The sequence below is a fragment of the Engraulis encrasicolus genome, chromosome 24 (assembly GCF_034702125.1).
Source record: "Engraulis encrasicolus isolate BLACKSEA-1 chromosome 24, IST_EnEncr_1.0, whole genome shotgun sequence".
Classification (NCBI taxonomy): domain Eukaryota; kingdom Metazoa; phylum Chordata; class Actinopteri; order Clupeiformes; family Engraulidae; genus Engraulis; species Engraulis encrasicolus.
Window position 1 is genome coordinate 16,952,565 of NC_085880.1, and position 22,525 is coordinate 16,975,089.

The window sequence follows — 22,525 nt, forward strand, 5'->3', positions numbered from 1 at the left end:
TGTGTGTGTGTGTGAGTGAGAGAGAGAGAGAGAGAGAGAGAGAGAGAGAGAGAGAGAGAGAGAGAGAGAGAGAGAGAGAGAGAGAGAGAGAGAGAGAGAGAGAGAGAGATTATTGTCAATGTCTTAATTAAATGTTTGTGTGCAGTGTTCAATTGTGTGCTGTGGAGTGCTGTGTCACGATGACAATGGGAGTTGGAGTTTCCCAATGGGCTTTCACTTTCACTGCATTTTCAAAAGAAAAGAGCTCCAGGCCGTAAAGGCAGCACAGATCATCGTTAACTGCCCTCCTCCCACTCTGGAACACCTTTATAACATCCACTGCCTAGAAAAGTTCAATTTCATTCTGAGAGTGAGAGACATATCACTCTCAGGCCATAACCTGTTAAACTGCTACCATCCGGCAGATAGTTAGTCCATGAAAAGCAGGACAAACAGAGTGGGGGAAAAAAGCTTTTACCCAGCAGTTATTAGCCTTCTGCACTAAATTATGATACGAAATCTACAGCATGAATGTGTGCGTGCGTGCGTGTGTGTGTGTGTGTGTGTGTGTGAGAGAGAGTTTTCAGAGTAGTGTGTAACATCTTTTATCTTTTTAGCCTATGCCTACTTATTGCTTCACTGACTGCTCAGTATTGTGTTACACTGACAAAAAATAGGCCTATATATCTATTCTATTCTATTCTATTCGGACAACTTAGTCAGGGATATCACCAGAACAATAGGCCTAATAATCATCCTCATCATCATCTTCATCCTCATCACCATCATCATACCCAGAGGAAGAAGAATGTGTTAACTGAGTGTTGCCATTAGCAATGAATGTAACCCCTTACTTGATAACTTGCAATCCTTGTAATGTGGATTTCCCTCTCTTTACTTCCTTCTTTTTACTTTTTCAGGCCCGACAGAACAAGTAGCCAACGTCCATTACAATGTAACTGCTTTGTAACACCATAACACGGTTTGCAAGCTATCTAGCAACACCACTGTAAACACGCACCACGTGATACAGTGCGCTTGAGTAGTGTGGGGATTTTGCAGAAGGCATTAATGGCGGCGTAGCTAGGGAAGCACCGGTAGCTTTAACTAGCTTGCAAGATCCACTGCGACATTAAACTGGAAGTTATGAACAACTTTGTAGTGAAGAGTCGCAAGGTGAGCCCAATTACCATCTCTCTATGTTTAAAAGTGGTGTTTAGAGTGTTTCTGCTAAGATGTAGCTGCTATAAGGGGGCGTGAACATATGTAGCTAGTATGTGCCGTGTCTGATGGCCTAGCGAGCGAGCTAGCTAACAGATGTTTTGGTCCTTGGTCAAAATAACGAGTATTCATCAACATGCCCCTTCGAGACTGCAGTGCAAGTTAATTCTAGTATTTGTTTGTCTTGGTTGTTTTTCTACTTTTCTGTAATTTGTCCCCTTTGTGCATGATGCACCAAACATTGTAGTACACGTTTAGCTACGTATGCAGGCTATCATCAATATCGCTAATAAGATGTTTGGGAACTAGACTAAAACACATTTATAATAATACGGACTGCTAATATTTATCATGCATTACACCATCGTAATAGTCAATAATTTATATCGTCAGTTTAGGCAATGCGTCAGATCGAACTTTGCCCCGAGAATGAATAGAGGCTGCACGCTAATGTTAGCTGGGCACTTTAGCCCTCAGTCCTCTTGGACTGGCATGGATTGTCAACCGAGATTACACCCTCACGCGACAACAGTTGGTCAGCAAGTCTGGTTGCACTCCTGCAACTGCAACATTCAATCCTTGATGTAGTATTACGTGCACTATTCGTATGGGCTTTATAGCTAAGTACTTTTCAGGACAACGTACTTCTCCAGTACTTGACACTGAAGTTTGGCCTCTCAGGATAGCTAGCTAGCAGCCCAGTCTGACTAGCTCTAGCCACCGACACGGCGGTGACCCTCAAGCCGAGCGTAGTTTTAGTGTGATGGCAACATCAGTGAGGTGGCCATCACCGCCATGCACGCGCTAACACTACTTCTACAGAACCCCCAATGTGTACATACTTTCTGCACGTGAGCTGTGGGTTGTTTATAAACCACGAGTGCGTTGTGTTTACATGTGTTAACAGGAAACGCAAGCTTGTCACTACGCTTCATTTTAACGCGGGACATGCTAACTTTTAAGCATAACCAAATCAGTTGGCTACACCATTAAAGTTAGCTAGTCACTTGCCGAGCATGAATTGCTAACACAACAATGTTCTCTTCTAGCCATGTTTATCAAGGCTTTCTCTTGTGAGGATTGACTGCACAGTTTAGATTAGTGTTGTGCAGTTTGCTCAACTGCTTGATCTTTCTATGAAATGTGTTTGTCTAATTTGCTTATATTTTCCTAATGGGGCATTAGATCATTTTACCGCAACAGGTGTGATGCTGTCATTCAAATTTGGCTAAGCAGTTGCTTCCTGTGGTTCATATTCTAGCTAGTGTGATCGATGTGTCACTTTGTTGAATTAGTTGTTTCATGACGCATATTTGTTTTGTCTCTACTTTATTAACTTCTCTCACAATTTAAAGACTAGTAGCATTAGATTACAGGTGTGACCCTAAGATAGTGGCCTCTGGCAATTGCTTATTAGGCGACAGATAAGAGTTGGCGGTTGTCAAGTTGACTTGCGTTGAAAAGTTGCCCAGTCCCACACTTACTATGGATTCTACATTGACATAATATGTTTCTTGCCCTGACAGAGTTGTCTCACTATTTGTAACAACCTTTTGTAATGGCTGTGGGCCTACAAGACTGTATTATTAACGTTTTTTCTTACTCAGGCAAATGACATCAGACGGACAATAATGACGTCCAGCCCGGCATCGACATGGCATTAATGTGGCCATCCACATTAATAACATTAATTAATAACATTTTCATCTTGTGGTACAGTAGCAGGGTCTGGCAGCACAGTGTTATTGAATGTTTTTAACTTTTAAGAGCAAAATTCAGTTCATTCGGTCACACTTTCAAAGCATATCCAACATATCCGCCCATGCGCCAACTTGCTAACTTAGAAGGAATAAGCTTAATGTTCTCCTCATCCTCCAGTGATATTAATGACTATTTTCTTATTCCTGCAGAACTCACAGACAGGGAGGCAGAGAGAGAGAGAGAGAGAGAGAGAGAGAGAGAGATGGAGTCAGAGAGAGAGGCGTTCGTGGACAGGCAGATAGAGGCGTTCATGGATGTAGTTGACCCCTTTACCCATTTAATCCCCAGTGAACAGTTGGATGACTCCTTGTTGCTCGGCCAGAGGTTGGAATATGAAGTGAGCGATGAGTTTGCACCAGGTCGCAACGGGCCAGACGACTCTCTAAAGAACATGCTCAGTGACAAGGACCCCATGCTCGGCTCTGCCAGCTCGCAGTTCCATCTGGAGGACAGCGATGACTTTGGCATCCTAACAGGTGTGTTGGTGACATGAATGAATGAATGAATGAATGCTTGAAATACAATACAGGGCCGCTTTGCTAGTAGTCCTCTCGGTCCATGATGCACACACAAGGGGTGCTGTGAACGTATGTTTGTCTTGCCAACAAATGATGCAAATGTAGTGTGTGTGTGTGTGTGTGTGTGTGTGTGTGTGTGTGTGTGTGTGTGTGTGTGTGTGTGTGTGCGCGCGTACGTGTGTGTAAGTGACACGTGTGTCTGTGTGTGCGTCACTTGGCGTTTCCAGCCTGTGACCATGTACCAATGTTGTTGCTGTGCTTGGCAGGTGACGGCATAAGTGTGGTGAAGCGGGGCCGGGGCCAGTCGACTGGGGCCCGGCTCCAACGGGGGGGCAGGAGGGGCTCCAGAGGAGGACGTGGGGCCAGCAGTGCATCCATGAACACCCCCAGCCCAGACGCACAAGGTAACATCAGAAACAAAATAATGTTTTTTTTGTAAAGATTTTTTTAGGACTTTTTATGCCTTTATTTGTGATAGTGAGAGAGGGACAGGAAAGGAGCGGGGAGAGAGAGAGACGGGGAGGGACTGGCAAATGACCTTGGCCGGAATCGAACCCGGGTCGCCGGTGTACTAAAGTTAGGCCACGGTAGGGCACAAAATCTTAATAAGAGTAAGTGGATACACATCCCAGCTCGCTGATGCCAGGTGCAGGACAAAGGTGTATGATGGTAGAAAAAGAAGTTGTCCGCATACTTTTCCGCTTTGAAGGTTTATTCAAGTCATACAACGTTTCGACCCAACAGGGTCTTCATCAGGCTTTTAAACCTTCAAAGCGGAGCTACAGTGTGTGTGGACTTCTACTTTTTCTACAACATCACCATCAATACTGTGATGTGATGTACAAAGTCTCCCAAAAGCGGTTCCCAACTGACGGATGGACGGACCATGGCGTGTAGTCCATGAAGCCCATTAATAACACATCTTCTTGTTAACATTTGTGCATGTGTAACAACATCAACACACTGGCTACGACGTGTACAAAGTCTCCCAAAAATGTTTTCTGACTGACCGATATAGTGGGACAAAATCAATGAATGCGATTAGAAATGGAATAATCTATGTGCATATACTGTATGCTATGAAATATTAATGTAAAAATACCTATCGTAAATGCAACACAAACTTTGCTATTTGAAATATGGACGTAAAGGCAAAATTATCTACTGCATCAGTTTTGATAATATCTGTGTGTGCTGCAAGATTGTGAATGCTCTGCATTGCATCACTTGTCAAGCAGGGCTGCCCAGTGCCCTTTGGCTATTTCCAATATAATTGTTTCTGAATACATCAGCTAGTAATGGGCAAAAATACACTGCAGAGAGTCAGGCATCCTGATGGGTAAGAGCGTGAACTTTGGCTTCAGTAAATGAATGCGTAGTCTGCACTTTCCCGTGTCTGGTGTAGCAGTTTCTACTGGTTACCTGATGTCACACACTACATTAACCTTTAGGTAACCTTTGACCTCTTGACTTTGTTTACACTGGAACTGTGTGTGTGTGTGTGTGTGTGTGTGTGTGTGTGTGTGTGTGTGTGTGTGTGTGTGTGTGTGACTTTCTTGTCACGATTTGTTGACATTTTGTGTGGCTTTTTGGAAAATGTTATCAACAGAATACTACATCAGAGGACCGTTTGAAGTTTGGCCATGGGAAATACAACATGTGGTTCAGCTTGTTGTTTTGTGCCTTACCTTTTTCCTCCACTAGGTAGCGTCAGAGGCAGGGGCTCTCGAGGAGGCCGGAGGGGTGTGAGCGGCCGGGGGCCGAGAGTCCGTGGCGGCAGCCTGTCCAGATCCAGCCTGTCCCGCTCGGACAGCGAGGCGTCAGCCGGGAGGGGGCGATCGCGAGAGCTGCTGCTCAGCAGGAAGTTCACGAGGTACAACGTCCACGAGGCGCTGCCTGCCTACATGAGCCCTGTGGTGTTGCTGCGGCGCCTCTCTGTGGTGATCGGGGGCGTGCGCATCGAGCTGATCCCCGGGCCCTCGCTGGGCGGCTGGTCCCTGGACCAGGGGGGCTCACAGGAGGACGGGCTGCTGTGCATGGACGGCATGGGGCTGAGCGTGGAGGACGGCGTGAGCATGGGCATGGGCATCACCATGAACGCGGAGGAGATGGTGAGCGCGGAGTTGCCCGCGGTTGTGGAGGAGGCCGTTCCGGATGCCCCTGTGGCGAAGGCAGCGGCGGTAGCACCGGCTCCACGACAGAGGAAGGTGACCAGCGACGTGCCGCTTGGCCCGTACGTCAACCCCAACGACGTCCAGAACACCAACGGCTCGCTCCTGTTTCACAAGCCTGCACGGGACGTGCCTGTTAAACTGGACCTTAAAGCTGGCGGTGACCAAAACCTTAAATCCAAGCTGAAATCCAGCAAAGTCCAGGAGAAGAACAACGTGGTACAGCAACAACCGGAGTCCCCCACGAAGCACGTCAAATCGAAAGAGGTGCTGCCCTCGTCTCCTGACAAAGCCAAGCCGACGTCACCGCCAGCAAAACTCGGTACGGCCAGGAAGAGCCTGAGCCTCCCCTCGCTGAAGAAAGTGTTTAAAGCCGTGCCCAAGAGTCCCGCCGGGGACGCAAAGGAAAAAACGGCGGCGCTAAACAACACCGTGACGCTCAAGCGGCCCGCGGAGCTCATTAAGCTGGGCCCCTCGCCCAAAATGCAGAAGGTGGGTGAGCGGTCTGTCTCTCTTTTCTGTCTCAATTTTTTTTTTTTATGTGTTTTTTAGGGGCTTTTATGCCTTTATTTGATAGCACAGTCTGAGATGGTGACAGGAAGTGAGTGGGACGGAGAGACGGGGTGGGATCGGGAAATGACCCCGGCCGGACTCGAACCGTGGTCCCCGTGTCGGGCATGCAAGCCCAAATGTGGGGGGCTTAGCGCTAGGGTTGTCCCGATCAGCATTTTTTGCCCTCGAGTCCGAGTCCGAGTCATTGATTTTGTGAATCTGCCGATACCGAGTCCCGATCCGATACTTTTATAGCCTAATACTTAATTTTTTTTTTTGTTTAAAATACAAATTAAAATACAAAAGGACTACCTTTTTAAGCAGACAAAATAACACATTTGCAGTGTCAAAACAAAACGGTTACACTTCTGTAGGCAGTGGGACTATTGGGTCAGTGCAGAATGACCATTAGATAATGACACACTTAGAACGAATTGAGCTTTTATTTTGATACGCTTCCTGCAACCTGTGTTTAGAAACCGTTGCTACGACGGCTCCCTTCTTGTTCCTATCCTGAAGCTGTCCGTAATTATTTGTAAAAAACAAGCACAAGAAGGAAAGTCAGAAGCAACATTGATTCTTATGTTAACAAGTGATAGGGTCAAGTTATGTTAGAAGTTGAAAGTTAAGTTAACAAATAGCTTAAAAAGATCGTTTTTTTTAAGATGCATGCACTAGATCAGGGGTGCTCAACTAGAAACTGAAAAGGTCCACTCGCCAAATTTCGTATATTTCCAGGGTCCAAAAAAGTCGCTACGGACCGATGCAGAAAATAGCCTCGCTTGCCGCACTGGCCTCTTGCTCACTCACTGAGTTGTCATAGTGATGATACTTTTATTTGTCTTAAGACTGGCTTCGCAGAAATACACCTATAGATCGCATGGCAGCGAAATCTCATGTATAATTTATACATATTAAATACAGATGGATTTTGTCTTGGTCCGGATGACATTGCGTTTGGGTCCGCATCCGGACCTGGGTCCGCCAGTTGAGCACCCCTGCACTAGATTGTTGAGTCTGTTAAAACACTACAGTCAGTCTATTTTTTGCTGTTTTCACCTGCATATTGTCGAAAGGTTCCATAAACATCAATGTTAACTTCCATCAGAGTCCTCATCATTGCATCAGGTTCAACTGATTGCAAATTAATTAGAACTAGGCTACAGTTGACTGCAGGCGCAGTGATTATAATAAATCTGTTGGATAGTCAATGTCGCATTTTGCCGTCCGGAATCCTCACGTGGATATACTCAGTAGCCCAACGTGTAAGTCAATTTGGCTATAGCCTACTTTTTTCTCTGTCATATTTGCTTAAGTCGTGTTCATTTCATTTAAATTGGTCAGAGTAAAGACCGAGGTCAGTTGCTTGCGTTAACGTGAAGAGGGAGGAGAGAGAGAGGGAGAGAAGTGCAGCTGGCGGACCTGAAGTGTCATCAGCTGATGTGCGTTATAGTGTTTCCAATGCCTTTCAGTTGGCTATGTAATGTTGTTCCTGTGGCTGTCTATGTGAAGCCAAGAGGGTTTCCACTCTGTGCCACTGCATTGCGATAGATATAACATGTTAATTTTAAAAATCATGAGAATGTATTTATCCGAGTCCTGATCGGGGAGGTACACCCGATTCCGATCGAGTCGCATACCTCCGATCGAGTCGCATACCACGTGATCGGGGCCGATTTTCGATCACGTGATCGGATCGGGACGTCCCTACTTAGCGCGCTGAGCCACTGCACCCCCCTGTCTCTATTTTTAACTCCATCTTTAACATTAGTGTTTTTTCCATTTGTTAAGCACTCTGAGCTGAATGCCTTGTATGATATGGTACTATACTAATACAGTTATTATCATTATTATTATAAGGTGGGAAGGCAGGAATCCTCATCGCCCATTAAGTCGCCCGTCAAACCCGGTGCACCAAAACCACACGGCAACAAGGTGACCTCCGCCTCCACCGCCACCTCCTCCAAGCCACAGTCGCCTCCACCGCACGGTCATCATCACCATACCTCGCATCCGCATCCCAGCCTCCACAGGCAGGGCTCCCACTCCTCCTCCCACAAGAAGCCTCCTCCAACGTCCCCATCCACGCCCGGCCCCGCGCATTCGAAGCAGAAGCCGCACCTGCACCAGCAGGAGAAGGAGGTGGAGAAGGAGAGCGAGGAGCAGGAGAGGGAGCGCGAGAAGGAGAAGGAGAAGGAGCTGAGGAGGCTAAAGAAGGAGAGGATGCTGCAGAGGCGGAACGCCCGCAGCATATCCGTGGAGGAGCCCGAGCTCTTCATCCCCGATAACGCCCCGCTCCCGCCGTCCGTACCCCCACCCCCTGTGGCCCAGAAGGAGGCCACTGTGGAGGAGGAGGTGGAGGAGGAAGAGGAGGAGGCGGCTGAGGCAGATGGAGAGGCACCGGGGCATCTACACTGCGGCATCTGCAAGAAGCCACACAGCAACAGGTAGGTTGGGGTCGGACACAGGCTGTTGTAGCCATCACTGAAGAGCATGCATGTATCAGAAGTAGGGCTGCACAATATATCGAAAATGTATCAATATCGCGATATCAAGAATGGCGATATGCGTATAACGAAAATGAATTAATTATCGCTAACATAATGAAGTTCAACCACTAGCTGAATATCAACAAATACGCAAGAAGCCCACCATGACCAAAGCCACACAGACCAACAAGACAAACAAGAAAAACACTTGCCTATATTTCTAAATATGGTTTAAAGGGACACTCCACCCATTTTGCATTAGGCTTTCCATTGCTAGACACCCAGTCATACTTTTGAATGATCTTGCAAAAATCTCTCAATTCCCCCTGAGATAGGAGAAACCCGCATTCATCTCTTAACACTTCCTATGTCAATGATGTAAAAATGGTCATTTTGCATCATCGACATAGGAAGTGTAAGAGAGGTGGATTTCTGTTGAGACTACAAGCCTTTTTCCCACCTTTTCAACCCCGCCCATAGGGGGTTGGACCTAATGCTCTAACAGACCTATCACAGATCAGTGTCCCAGTGCTTTTGAAATCACTGGCATTGAGGCTCTGGTAAGCAGTGTTGCCAGATTGGGCTGTTTCCCACCCAATTGGGCTGCTTGAGATAGCCGTCTGTGGGTAAAAATGGCATTTTACAGGAAAACTCGCCCAATCTTTCCCATCGACATCAATAGAATTGGGCGGGATTTAGTGCTTCCAGGCGGGTTTTGAGCATTTTTTGGGCTGGAAATCATCAGCCTCATCTGGCAACACTGCCAGAGCTGGAAAGGAGAAGCTGGACCACACTGCAGCTCAGTTTTCAAGACTTTATTTTTTGCACACACCCGACCAATGTTTCGGTGTTGCTACACCTTCTTCAGAGTCAAATGATAGCAAGAGCATTTCAAGACTTGACATTCACAGGTGATCCCACTTGGTTTGGCTAAATTGGTCTCATCTCATTGCAGGTAATTGACCCCACCCCCCAACACCAGGACAAGATTGCAGACAATTAGACAGAGAGGCTTCGTAGAAAGGCATTTTGGATTCATACTCTAAATTCACTGGAGCCTCAGGGCATAAATGAGGAACACAATATGTCTTGCTCTCTGTAACAAATTGTTCCAGCATCGCGGCTGTGGTCTTGTAATAATTGTAGCTGTGGTTTTATTGACAATGTTCTTTGTGTATTGTTTTTTTTTCACTTTTTTATTTTGTTTTCGGAAGTTGGCAAGCTGTTTAATTGTCTACAATCTTGTCCTGGTGTTGGGGGGTGGGGTCAATTACCTGCAATGAGATCAGACCAATTTAGCCAAACCAAGTAGGATCACCTGTGAATGTCAAGTCTTGAAACGTGTGTCTCTCTCTTGCTATCATTTGACTCTGAAGAAGGTGTAGCAACACAGAAACGTTGGTCGCGTGTGTGCACAAAATAAAGTCTTGAAAACTAAGCTGCAGTGTGCTCCAGCTTCTCATTTCCAGTGATGTCTGTCCCACTGTGATGCACCTGCAAGCAGGGTTGCCAGATGAGGCTGATGATTTCCAGCCCAAAAAATGCTCAAAACCAGCCTAGAAGCTCAAAATCCCGCCCAATCCTATTGATTTCTATGGCTAAAATTGGGCGGGTTTTTCTGCTAAATGCCATTTTTACCCGCACACGACCATCCTAAGCAGCCCAATTGGGCGGGAAACAGCCCAATCTGGCAACACTGCCTGCAAGCTGAGGGAGGGGTGATGCATAGAGGGATGATGCACCCAAATAACTGGGTGTGGCCTGTGGAACTTGAGCATCGCAGTGCATTATGGGGATTGTTGTCACAAATCCACAAGCACTAAAAAGTCATTTTCTGCCTTTTCTTGGCCAAGAAGGCACCAAATTAGAAATGTATGTTACTATTCTACTATACATATGACCCACTTTCAGTAACATATTCATGTCTCCACCGGTGGAATGCCCCTTTAAATATCGTTATCGAGGTATTGCATGCTGTTATGGAGTATCGATTTTTTTTCTGATATATGATAGAAGGTATCATTAATCAGAAGACCATGGATGCCTTGTAATCACAAATACTATAAGAAATTAATTGCTCCTCAATACCCTGTTTTCGTGTGTGCGTGTGCATGTGTGTGTGTGTGTGTGTGTGAGATGTACGGTATATTACTTGGCCCCTGGATTTATGGTCTGTGTTTGTGTGCGCCGCACGTGTGTGTGAATGTAAAATGGTTCCCATTTTAACTTAGGTTAATCCTCAGTCAGCAGCATCTACAGTACTCCTCCTGTGTAAGGTATCTAACAGATGGCAGTAGATGGCTGTAGGGACACGTCAAAACTAGTCACAGTATATTTCCAGATGTCTCCCTCCAGAGGACAGAACACAACTGTCTCTTCTCCCCACCGCTGTGTAGCTTTATATTTCTTAGTTAATTTATGTCCCTCTGGTGTCCAGCTGTGTGCATGTCTAATTAAAATGTGATTGTAGGGTAAGCTTAATTGATATGAAGGTGTTGTATTGTTGTTGTCCAGAGAAGCATGAAATATGGCCAGCTTTTGGGGCAGTTTGAGCAATATAGCAGGAACTTGGAAACTGTATTCTTTGTTGATGGGTCAATGACATTTTACTAGCACTCCACACGCCAGGGTGGTGCAACCGCAGCTAATGTCGCTATTGTGCCTCTACTGCATACCCCAGCTTTGAGGCAACTTTTTTCATTGATTGATCAGGAACCTGAAAGGCTAAAGCACCTTCAGAGGTGAAAATTTCATTTGTATGTCATAGTACCGTCTCGAGCAGTGCTTCAGGATGGTACCATGCTCAAGGTTCCTCAGTCATGGAGGAAGATTTATTGTCACTCGCTATTATTACAGGTTCATGGTGGGCTGTGAATCACTTCATATTTTCTCGAATGAGTATTTTGACCCACTCCAATACTGCCTGGGTTATTTCTACATCACTTATGGTCATCTTTGTGTCCGTTACGCGTCTATTTCTTCTCTTTAGTGAGTATTTCACTCCACCACTGCCTGTGTTGTTACAGATTCAGACTGCTTTGGTTGTGAGAGATACACGGTGGCCTGTTGGCCCTCAGTCTAGTATATGTCTCTTTAGTTTTTCCACTCACATAAGGTTATTTCTGGGATCATGGTAGGTAGTTGGCATATATCTGCTCTTAACCGTGTATTTCACTCCAACTCTGGGTTACTTACTATGTATTTCCATGGTCAAGGTCAGTCTCTCTTTAGCGAGCACTTCACAGGTCCAGTTTCATGGTGAGCTGTGGATCCTCAGCTTATAAATTCTGTAGTGAGTATTTCACTCGTGCCCTGGGTTACCCATATGAATTTTCTAGATTCATGGTCTGTGCGTCATCTCTGTATTTATATTGTGTTTTCTGAATTATATTTTATCTGTACTTGAGTATTTGACTTCAACACTGGCTTACTGTATGCATTAGCAGGTTTATGGTGGGTTGTTGGCTTATTCCTCCTCTCTGGCGAATATTTCACTCCAACACTGTGTTACTGGGTGTTGTATTTACAGGTTGATGTAGGTGTGTGTGTTTTCGGCTTCCATCTTCTTTTTAGAGTATTTCACTCCAGTACTGGGTTATGTATTTCCTTCCAGTTTGATGGTGAGCTATGGTCCCTCAGCTTATCTTTGTAGTGGGTGTATTACTTCAATAGTATGTTGTGTATGTTCAGGTTCATGGTGGGCTGTGGTGAGTGTATTACTCCAATAGTATAGTTAATAGTTATAGATTTCCAGGTTTGTGGTGGGCTGTGGGTCGTCTTTGTAGTGAATGTATTAGTCTAATACTATGTTGTGTATGAAGAGAGAGGGTCCGAGGCACTCTGAAATCCGTTAAAAGTCCTTCATTGAGATATGGACATCAAGCCGACTCTCTCTCTCTCTCTGTCTCTCTCTCTATGTTATGTGTGTTCAGGTTCATGGTGGGCTGTGGTCGCTGTGACGACTGGTTCCATGGCGACTGCGTGGGCTTGGACCTGGACAAGGTGCAGCAGATGGAGCAGGAGGACCAGGAGTACGTGTGCCTGCGCTGCTGCGAGGCGGAGGAGGACAGCGGCGCCCCCACCAGGCCCGAGACCAGCACAGCAGCTCCAGAACCCACAGCAGGAGGCCACGGCCACGGCTCCGACCGGCTGGCCACTGCCACCACCACCACCACCACAACCAAAGAGCCACCACCCACGCCCAAGAATGACACCCACCACCACCACCACCACCAGCCTCCCTCCTCCAGGCACGGCAAGCAGCCGGGCGGGGTCACGACGGACGGAGTCCGGCCCTTCAGGAAGGTAAGATGCTCTGCTGTACATGCACTATGACTGCAGAAGCAGATCATGATACTCTCCATAGGATTTCATTCAAAACTCACACCCATCTATTTTAGCCAGGTGCAGACTCAAAATGTACAATTTCAATGTACTGAAAGGTTGAAACACACACCGATGACCTCCCTTTTCATCCCTTTTCATTTCAAAATGAAAAAATGAATATAGTTGCTGCCAAAGGTGGTTCTACAAATTATTAAGCAAAGCCTGTGATGACTTTTGTAAATATGATTTCTTTGTTTTTTGTTTTTTATACATTTTCAAAACTGTCAAGACAACTTGTTTTTCATATGGTCATAATGGAATAATTTGTGTAGGATTTTGACAACAGAGATTCATTTGTAGCATTTGGAATAAGGCTGTAAGATAATAAAATGTGAAAAAAGTGAAGCGCTGTGAATACTTTCCGGATTGACTGTATACGTTTACCCAAATGTACACTAGACCCTGTATTCTTGTGTGACTGCTGCTGGTGAATACTAAAGAGAACATTCATTCCCGTCGCTGCTTTGCTGTTCATCTCATTGAAAAAAAAAAGAATCTACCGCAGCTTTTTACTATCCAAACACTCACAGTATGTACAGTATATACACAGCAGTCTTATTTGTACAGTTTGCTGCTCAAGGGTGTTTATCTCTGCCACTCTTGTTAAAGCTTTATGTAAAAGCATCAATATGTCTGTCATTGATCCACAGGACTCAACCCATTCAGAGAGGAGGCATTCGTCTGAATCTAAAGACGCCACATACAAACCTGGTAACGCATTGTGTTCTTTTGCAGTCCTTCTGAACCATTCAGAATGTTTTTGCATATGTTTTTTATGTATTTTTAGTTCCTGGTGAAGGATGTTTAGATTTAAGAGATGTTAAATGCTTGCCCTATCAGGAATGTACATAAAGGAACATGATGTCTTTTTGTCCCGTATAGATACGCACAAAAAATCGGAGAAACACAAAGCTAAAGTTTCACCTGTGAAGCAGCCTTCCACAGATCAAATCCGACGGAATGTCCGGCACACCTTGAAGGATATCCTTCACAGCAGGTAAGTCTTCAGAATAATTTGTTCATAACATTTGCAAATATTAATTATATAGTATATTGTAGCCCAATGTTCAGATGTGCTAGATGTTGATATGTTGATGTTGTCTATAATACTGAAATTAAAGGGACACTGTGCAGGAAATGGTCAAAAAAGGTACTGCAACTATGCTGTTCATTGAAACTGGGCTGCCTATTGCCAAATTTGATCTTTACATGAAAGTTTACTAAGTAATAAACAATTATTTTGTAATATGGTCCAATTACAGTCATTTTTGCAGCTAAAAATGGCTATTTTTGGAAATTCAAAATGGCGGACCATGGAGAAGATCCCCCTTTTCATGTATGAAAAGTGCAATTTTTCCAGTCATAATGAATACTTAGAATTTGATGCTGGTGGTAAGTATTCATGAAAAAGGTAACATTAGTGAATGGGCAGCATGAATTCTGGAAATAAACAACTAAAAATCTCAGACAGTGTCCCTTTAAGGCAACATTCGTGAAGATGGTAACACTTAATTGTAGTGTTACATCTATTAGCACTAATACATACAATCTTAATGCCTGCTTGTAAGGCATGTACAAAGCAAAATCAAACATTTGTTAGGCCCCACTAAGATTATATTGGTAATAAATCCCTTATTGTGCATGAACATTACATTGGCGAATACATGCCTAACAAATGTTTGATTTTGCTTAGTACTGTACATGCCTTACAAGTTACGTATACAGTATACAGGCATTGATATTGTATGTATTAGTGCTAATAGATGTAACACTAAAACTTAAGTGTTACCGTGAAGACTATATTTAGATATGTGCTACCCAAATCTGCTTGAGGTAGAGATGTGCTGTATTCACTTCTTGTTTTCTCCTGTAATTTTAGGCTGAAAGATTCAGACTTCAAGGTTTCCTCGGATAAGGTGTCAGAGGTTTCCAAGAAAATAGAACGAGAGCTCCATGCTTTTTTTCAAGGCACGGATAGCAAATACAAGAGCAAGTACCGAAGCTTAACTTTCAACCTTAAGGACACTAAAAACAATGTAAGCTTACAGTTCAGAACCCGTCTTTACCCCCTTCCCCCTGAGTCAACATTTTGATGTGTCTTTATAAAGTAAAATCAATGTTTTCCTTGGTGAAATTTTGGTTCCGTGCACTGGTTCTCTGTGTATTATTGCATCACGTCTTAAGATGTATCTGTCAAACTGTTTGCCCAGGTGCTGTTCAAGCGCGTTCTTCAAGGCGAGATCTCTCCAGGCGACCTGATTCGGATGAGCCCAGAGGAGCTGGCCTCTAAAGAGCTAGCAGCGTGGAGGCAACGGGAAAATAGACACGTAAGCACTGCAGCACCAACATGCTTTTACACACAGAGTAGAGTATCATATATTGATCCCAAGGGAAGTTTTGGGAAAATAAAAATAGAAAACCGATCCACACACTTGCTGCTCCGAGATCTTCTTTCCTTTTTATTTGATCACGTTTAGTCCGGCACCTGTTTACTTAGATATTATGCGAACAGAGCTGGCTGCGTGGAGGCAACGGGAAAATAGACACGTAAGCAGCACAGCAAACATGCTTTTACACATTTGGGAAAATAAAAAAAGAAAGCAGATCCGCAGAGCTGCTGCTCCCAGATCTTCTTTCCTTTTATTTGATCACGGTTAGTCCGGCACCTGTTTACTTCGATATGCGCGCACTCCAAACGCTTACATTTGGGAAAATGAACATGTAAGGAGGGAGCACCAACATGCTTTTACACAACGCCTCAAGTGTTGGCAGTCTTTCTTGAAATATAGCCATGAAATCAGGTCTTTATCCAGGTCTGACAGAAGATCGTTTTGGAATAGATACAGAAAAAATGTGCTAGTAAGATGTGGGTAGTGCAGTAGAGGTACTTACTTTAACCTCTAGTTGCTGAATACTGAAACCATGTTTGGAAACTCTGCCTCCTGTTTGAGGAATTTGGCGTCTTGCCACAGCACTGCCAAAGATTTCCTTGTCGAGTAAGATGAATGAAACCATGCCTACCCAATGCAAAGGAGTGTGCTCAAGTTCCGTCTCTTAACTTAAGGGGTCGTTGTCTTCTCTTTCTTCTATTTCTGTGGCGTTTGGTGTCAGCTTGTTATGAGATGCGCTCTACCGCCATCTACAGCCCCAAGAGAATTCCATTTATTTCTCAACCTCCGCTGGTCTTCAAAAGAGGCGTTCACCTGACGTTGTATGGATACCGGAAAAGCATGGGCTTGATTTGTCCTTACCTTTTCCAGTGTCTCTGGCACTGCATTACCCATTACCTATTACAACAGGTCACTTCCTATTCTCTAACATCCCATCAAATACTGTCCTCCTCCTGTCTGCAGGCCTGTCTGCTAAGTGTAGTGCAATGTAATGCAATGCAGTGTAGTGTAATGTAGTATAATGTAATCTCCTTCTCCTCCTCCCTGTCTCCTGTCTGCTAAGCATAGTGTGATGTAATAATGTAATGTCCTCCTCCTCCTCCTCCTCCTCCTCCCGTCTGCAGGCCATAGAGATGATCGAGAAAGAGCAGCGCGAGGTCGAGAGGCGGCCCATCACCAAAATCACACACAAAGGAGAGATCGAGATTGAGAACCAGAACCAGGAGCCCCTCAAGGCCCCTGATGCCATGGAACTGGAGGTGAGTCGACAGACACTGCTATGTATACCCACGCAATCATTTTACCCCCTTCGAACGAACAAGGTTGTTTTGATCCAGCGGCGTCTCGCAGATTAATCAACAGTAAATAGTCGCAAAGAGGCTCTAGGAAACTAGATTAATTGTGCAAGTCGAGCAATTAAGGATTATTAGCCATGTGGTTCAATTAATTCTGGTGGTGTAACTGCGTGTGTGCGTGTATGTGTGTGCTTACTTGTGTGTGTGGCATGTGTATGTGCGTGTGTGTGTGTGTGCTTCTCTGTCTGTGCGCGTGTGCCTCTGCCTCTCTTACCTGCAGCCTGAGCCTGCTCCCAAGGTTCCGGAAGAGCCCGAGGAGAAGCCTGTGGTGGTGGAGGCGGAGCCTGTGAAGGACACTAAAGACACCACCAGCCTGCACAAGTCTCACCTCTTCGATCTCAATTGCAAGATATGCACTGGTAAGAGGCGGTCTTATTGTACTGGTAAGAGGCGGTCTTATTGTACTGGTGAGAGGCACTCTTATTTTACTGGTAAGAAGCAGCTTTATTGCATTGGTAAGAGTCTGTATTCATAGGCAGTTTTTGCATTGGGCAAGGTCTGTTAATTGCCCAGGGACTCATCGTAGGATTACAGCATTTCTGTTTTCGATTTCGAGTATTACTTAATAACTTGAGGGGTGCCTCAAAATGTTTCTTTGCCCAGGGCCTCAGATTTCATAAAAGCACCCCTGTTAGTCTTATTGCTCTGGTAAGAGACAGATTTCTTATGATATAAGGCAGCCTTAGTGCACAGGTCATGATACAGCATGAAGCAGCCTTACTGCACAGGCCATGTCTCCGGCTTGGCATTTCTAATTTGTGAGTGAGAACATTTGTGAGAGCTAATGATATATGCAATATCTATTAGTGATAACTAATTGGTTGCCCTTATTGTATATTTTCACACATAACCATGGAGATGGACTCATTAATTGACCAAGCAAACAAACTATACTTTATACGTTTGTATCTGGCAAAGCCATTTCTCCTACCACTCTGTTTAGTGACTGACCTCATTCAAACAAGTGACTCAGACGCTTAGGAAAAATGGCTTTGCTTATGAAGACTGCAAGATTGACCGTGTGAGTGAGAGAGCCATGTCTTCTTCCCGTGGTGTAAATATGCCTGAGCCGCGTGGTAGTTGTCTGTCGGTTTGTGGTGCTAATATGCTCGTTAGCAAGCCATCACGGCTGGCAGTAGCTGCAATGAGGGCCGCTGACAGCTTTGGCTGGGCCCAGGACAAAGTAATCTGAAAGGGACCCCCACCCAATACACACAAGGTAGGCTAATAAGAACTGAATTCTGGGCCCCCTCTGTCCCTGGGCCCGGGACAGCTGTCCCCTTTGTCCCCCCTTGTCTGCTACACTGGCTGCGATGAATGAATGGCACTCATTCAGCACGTCTGCTACCTCTCCAGGGAGACGAGACGTGAGAAGATGAAGTGTTAATGACTAAAGGGGCGGCTGCATATAATAATGACGTGCCAACACTTATCTTATATGGATTTCGTTTTCCGTTCCTGTGAGTTCATATTGGCTCCTGTGGAAAAAAGCAATGCAAGGTTACAAGGCTGCTAAAGCGTTAATGTATGTTTATTCATCCAAACCGAGGCAAGATATGCCCTAGTGTCATAGGTGCTATAAATATTAGCCTAATTGCTATATTAGCCCAAGTGCTATAAATATTAGCCCAAATGCCATGAACATGTGTTTTTTTCTCCATTGTATGTATGATCAGTTGACTGTTGTCATCTGCCCAAGTATCTTGAACAAGTTTATATTATAAAAGATGTCATGGATTTTCTTTGGTATTGATAAGCTACCGTAATTTTTCATTTTAGACCTAGTCAAACCTTCATCACAACACAACTATTGAGTGAACGTGATTTTACTTTTCGTTCAGTTTCTTCATAATAACTTCTCTTCTCTTTCAGGGCGTATGGCCCCACCTGTGGAGGAGCCTGCCACAAAGGTAGTGAAAGTGGCCACCACTGTTACTAAACGGCCGTCAGCCTCCGAACTCGAGCCTACTCGCGCCCCTTCGCCGGACATAGCGGACGAGCTCGATGCTTTAGAAGGCAGCCTCATGACCTCTGGAATATATTCCAGTTTTGATGGACGGTAAGACGGCTATCTGGAGTGGTGAGAATGATAATGGAGGAATGGTCTTGTGTTGCGGTGCACTGCACTCCATTGTACTGTATACTGAAGACTATAGTGTTCTTGCAGGTCTGAAACCTCAAGTGGAAAAGATGATCCCTCCACTTTTCTTGCCAACTTGGAAAGCTTGTGGAACGGTTTTGTTGATATGGCTGCTGTGGCAAAGCTCTTAACAAAAGCCTATCCCGTCTCAGGAACTTTAGATCATCTAACGGAGGTAAATGGGCAATGTAACATATAACCTTGTTATTTATTTACATCAATAGCTTTTTGGAAAAACATTTTGTAAGTTTTACTTTCATGGTGAGTAATGTTTTTGTAAAACACCACTGATATATTTTTTTTTCCCCCTCACCAGGATCTGCCAGAAAACATCCAAGTTGGTGGTCGAATTTCACCACAAATAGTTTGGGATTATGTTGAAAAAATCCGGGCCTCTGGAACAAAAGTAGGCATGAATTAGAAGCTGTTTTTCCTTCACTGTGTACACAGAATCCTTACAGACGTGATTTTTACAACTGCCATCTCATCTGTCTTCCCAACCAGGAGCTGTGTGTGATACGCTTCACCCCAGAGACGGAAGAAGATGAGATATCATACACTCTGCTCTACGCCTACTTCAGCAGTCGCCGGAGATATGGAGTGGTTGCTAATAACCGAAAGCAAGTTAAAGACATGTATCTCATCCCCTTGGGCTCAACTGAGAAAATCCCCCACCAGATAGTACCTTTTGACGGCCCAGGTTCGTAAACCCATTTGGGAAATACAATAGATATGAAGTTCATTTACATGGACGTAGCACTGATATGAGTTGCTGTGAATTTTAATGTCGTTGCATAGCGATTCATAATTCTAAAGACTAAAAGACGAGGGATTTAAGTCATTTGTCTTTTTTGTTATCTGCCTTGTATTCCTGCAGGATTAGAGACCAATCGGCCTAATCTCCTGCTGGGTCTCATCATCCGGCAGCGTCCCAAGAGAGACTATGGTGCTATCCTCCCCATGCCCCCCAGCAGCAGTGACGCCGTCTTGCCAAAGGCTGAAAAGACGTCAGATCCTGTCATCGTGCCTGTGAAAGTTCGGGATGAGGAAAACCACTTCATGAGCTCTTTGAAAGCTCCCATAGGAAAGGAGGCCCCGACATTTAATCTGCCCGCGTCTGGCGATCCGTCGGGGAACGAGCCCATTGATACTGAGGACTCGTCCGCAGACTTTGGTCTGTCTGATCCATCGAAACCGTTGCGCTTCCTCCCTGGCGTGCTCGCGTCATCCTCCTCAGCGAAGCAAGCAAGCAAAGCCGCTGCAGATGTGGAAGAAGCAAGCAAAGAGCCGAGCACCACAGGACACCAAGCCCCCATCACGAGTGACCCAAGAACTCTGGGAGGCTCAGCCAAACCTGCGACTCCCACAAGTCTGAATCGATTCATCATCAAAAAGAAAGATTCTAAACTTGTCAAAGTGGAAGCAGGGTCATCTAGTGAGACGTTGAAATCTGATGCAAAACCGGTCAAGAAGGAATCGCCTCCATCCGGAGACTCTAAGAACTTTCCATCCAGTACAGAACCTGCAAAGAAAGAGTCTCGTTCGCCCAGTCCGACTGAAAAGTGTGCTGCCATTTCAGAATCTGCCAAGGAAACAGATTTATCAACTCATTCTGAAAAGTCAATTGCTGATTCTGAGAAGTCAATTGCTGATTCTGAGAAGTCAATTGCTGATTCTAAATCAGTGAAGTCAGAAGCTGCAGTCAGTATTGCAGAAACTTCATCAAGCCCGCTTCCAAGTGCTACTAATACATCAAGCAAGTCACTGCTGATGTCTATGAAAGACAAACCGGCAGGAATTTCAACTGAGGCATTCCTAGCTGGCCTGTCCACGCCTGACACTAGCCTTCAACTACCCGCCACATCGGACTCATTAATGAAAGAGGATTCTCTGATTGGCCCAGATGTCCCGGATGAACCTCCTAAACCGGACTCCACAACCGCTGCCGTGCTGGACTCCACTGCAGAGGAGATTAAAGGTTTTGCCAGTCCCACAACTAGTCCAGAACCAAATGATGCCAAGACATTAACTGGGCTGAAGGATGCAGCTCCAGAACATATGGATATGAAGGATCCAAGAGTGCCGGACCAGTCAAAAGATGTCATGCGTGGGGGCTCCCTCTCGGCGGCGTCAATGCCTTCCTCCTCAGATCCATCTTTAAACGACTACAGACCCATGACCGACATCCAAAGCATCAAGACCATTTCATCCAACTGCAAGAGCAAAGACTCCCTGATGTCTTCCCGGCCGCCTATGCTCAACACTCCCCCTCCTAAGCTGTTTCATTCCCCTGCCCCTCCGTTCACTCGTCCCCGTGCCCCAGGTCTCCACGATGCCCCCTTTCGCCACGGCCCCCCACCACCGATGCCAAACTACCCCACCCCGAGCAATCCGCCACCCTTCCTGTCAGTGCCGCCACCGATGGCTCCAAACATGGGCTTCCCGACGCCGCCTCCTCCCATGATGTTTTCCCCAGGTCCTCTTCCGTCTCCTTCCTGGACTCCGCCTCCAGTGGGTCCTCCTGCTCTCCCGGCCGGCTTTCCCCCACCCCCCCTGGGCATGCTTCCTCCTCCTCGCCCACCAATATCGTTTGGGAATCAAGGCTTTGCCGATCCCGTGCCGCTTCCTCACGTCTCGCCGAAGGAGAAGGGACCGGAGCCACAGCGCTACCACGACCCCTGGGAGAGGCCGCGCCAGCACCCGGAGGACGCCTCCGGGCACAAGAAGAGCGACACACATCACAGCCGGCCGCGGCACCACAGCGAGTCCCGGCATGAGAAGAAGAGCCGGCGGCACGATCGGGATTACGAGCGGAAGCGCGAGCGTCGCAGCAGGAGTAAAAGCAGGAGCAGGAGCCGCAGCCGCAGTCGGAGTTACAGCAGGAGTCGCAGCCGCAGCAGGAGCAAGAGTATAGAACGACGCCACAAGGACCGCAAGCACTCCAAGGACCGTCACTCGGAGAAGCGGAAAGACCGGCACCATCACGGGGAGGACTCGAGCGGCCGTCACAAGGACAAAGACAGGGACAAACACAGACATGAAAAGAAAAAGAAGAGGTCAAAAGACAGACATTCTTGAGTTTGTTTTTTTACACACACAAGCAAAAAACTATACAAAAGAAAACATTTGCTTCAATGCCTTTTTTCCTTACAAAAGCTTGTTTTTATTTTTCAGTACCATAGATAAAATGTCTGTAGAATTATTATTGATGTCCAAATGTGCAGCTTTTTTCTTAAAAAAAAAAAAAAAGACTCTTTGGGAGGGGAAACAAAAAAAAGAACACTTTGGTTGTGTTTTTAATTCAGAGGGAAATGAAAAGGTTCATTTTTAATGGTTTTGCTTGCACTGACAACACACACAGCAGTCATTGCTCATATCTATGAAACAGTCAATAAGAACATTTTTTACTCTGCATGATTTAAATTCCAGTCCCATCAACCTCTCTGCTGTTATTTCTCCTCTCCTGTATTTTTTTTAAATGTCCTTTTCCATCTCCCTCCCCCTGTACCTATATTGCCCCCTGTTTGTTTTAAGGTAATTATTGTCTTTGTACATTTTGGCTC

At 45.5% G+C, this 22,525-nt stretch overlaps 1 protein-coding gene across 2 annotated transcripts; it reads left to right on the plus strand.

The window, feature by feature from the left end:
• The first annotated feature begins 1,020 nt into the window (after window positions 1-1,020).
• On the plus strand, window positions 1,021-22,165 carry phf3 (PHD finger protein 3). Of its 2 annotated transcripts, XM_063191196.1 has the most exons (17): window positions 1,021-1,155; window positions 3,250-3,437; window positions 3,746-3,883; window positions 5,184-6,142; window positions 8,063-8,649; window positions 12,624-12,996; window positions 13,728-13,788; window positions 13,960-14,074; window positions 14,957-15,113; window positions 15,288-15,404; window positions 16,592-16,726; window positions 17,043-17,181; window positions 18,695-18,881; window positions 18,990-19,137; window positions 19,279-19,368; window positions 19,467-19,662; window positions 19,840-22,165. In XM_063191196.1, the coding sequence occupies exons 2-17, from the start codon at window positions 3,353-3,355 to the stop codon at window positions 22,038-22,040; spliced, it is 5,688 nt and encodes a 1,895-aa protein (XP_063047266.1). In that variant the 5' UTR covers window positions 1,021-1,155; window positions 3,250-3,352; the 3' UTR covers window positions 22,041-22,165. The 2 variants fall into 2 exon arrangements, with proteins under 2 accessions (XP_063047266.1, XP_063047265.1); XM_063191195.1 differs by lacking the exon at window positions 1,021-1,155 and having other exon boundaries at window positions 3,136-3,437.
• The last annotated feature ends 360 nt before the right edge of the window (window positions 22,166-22,525 follow it).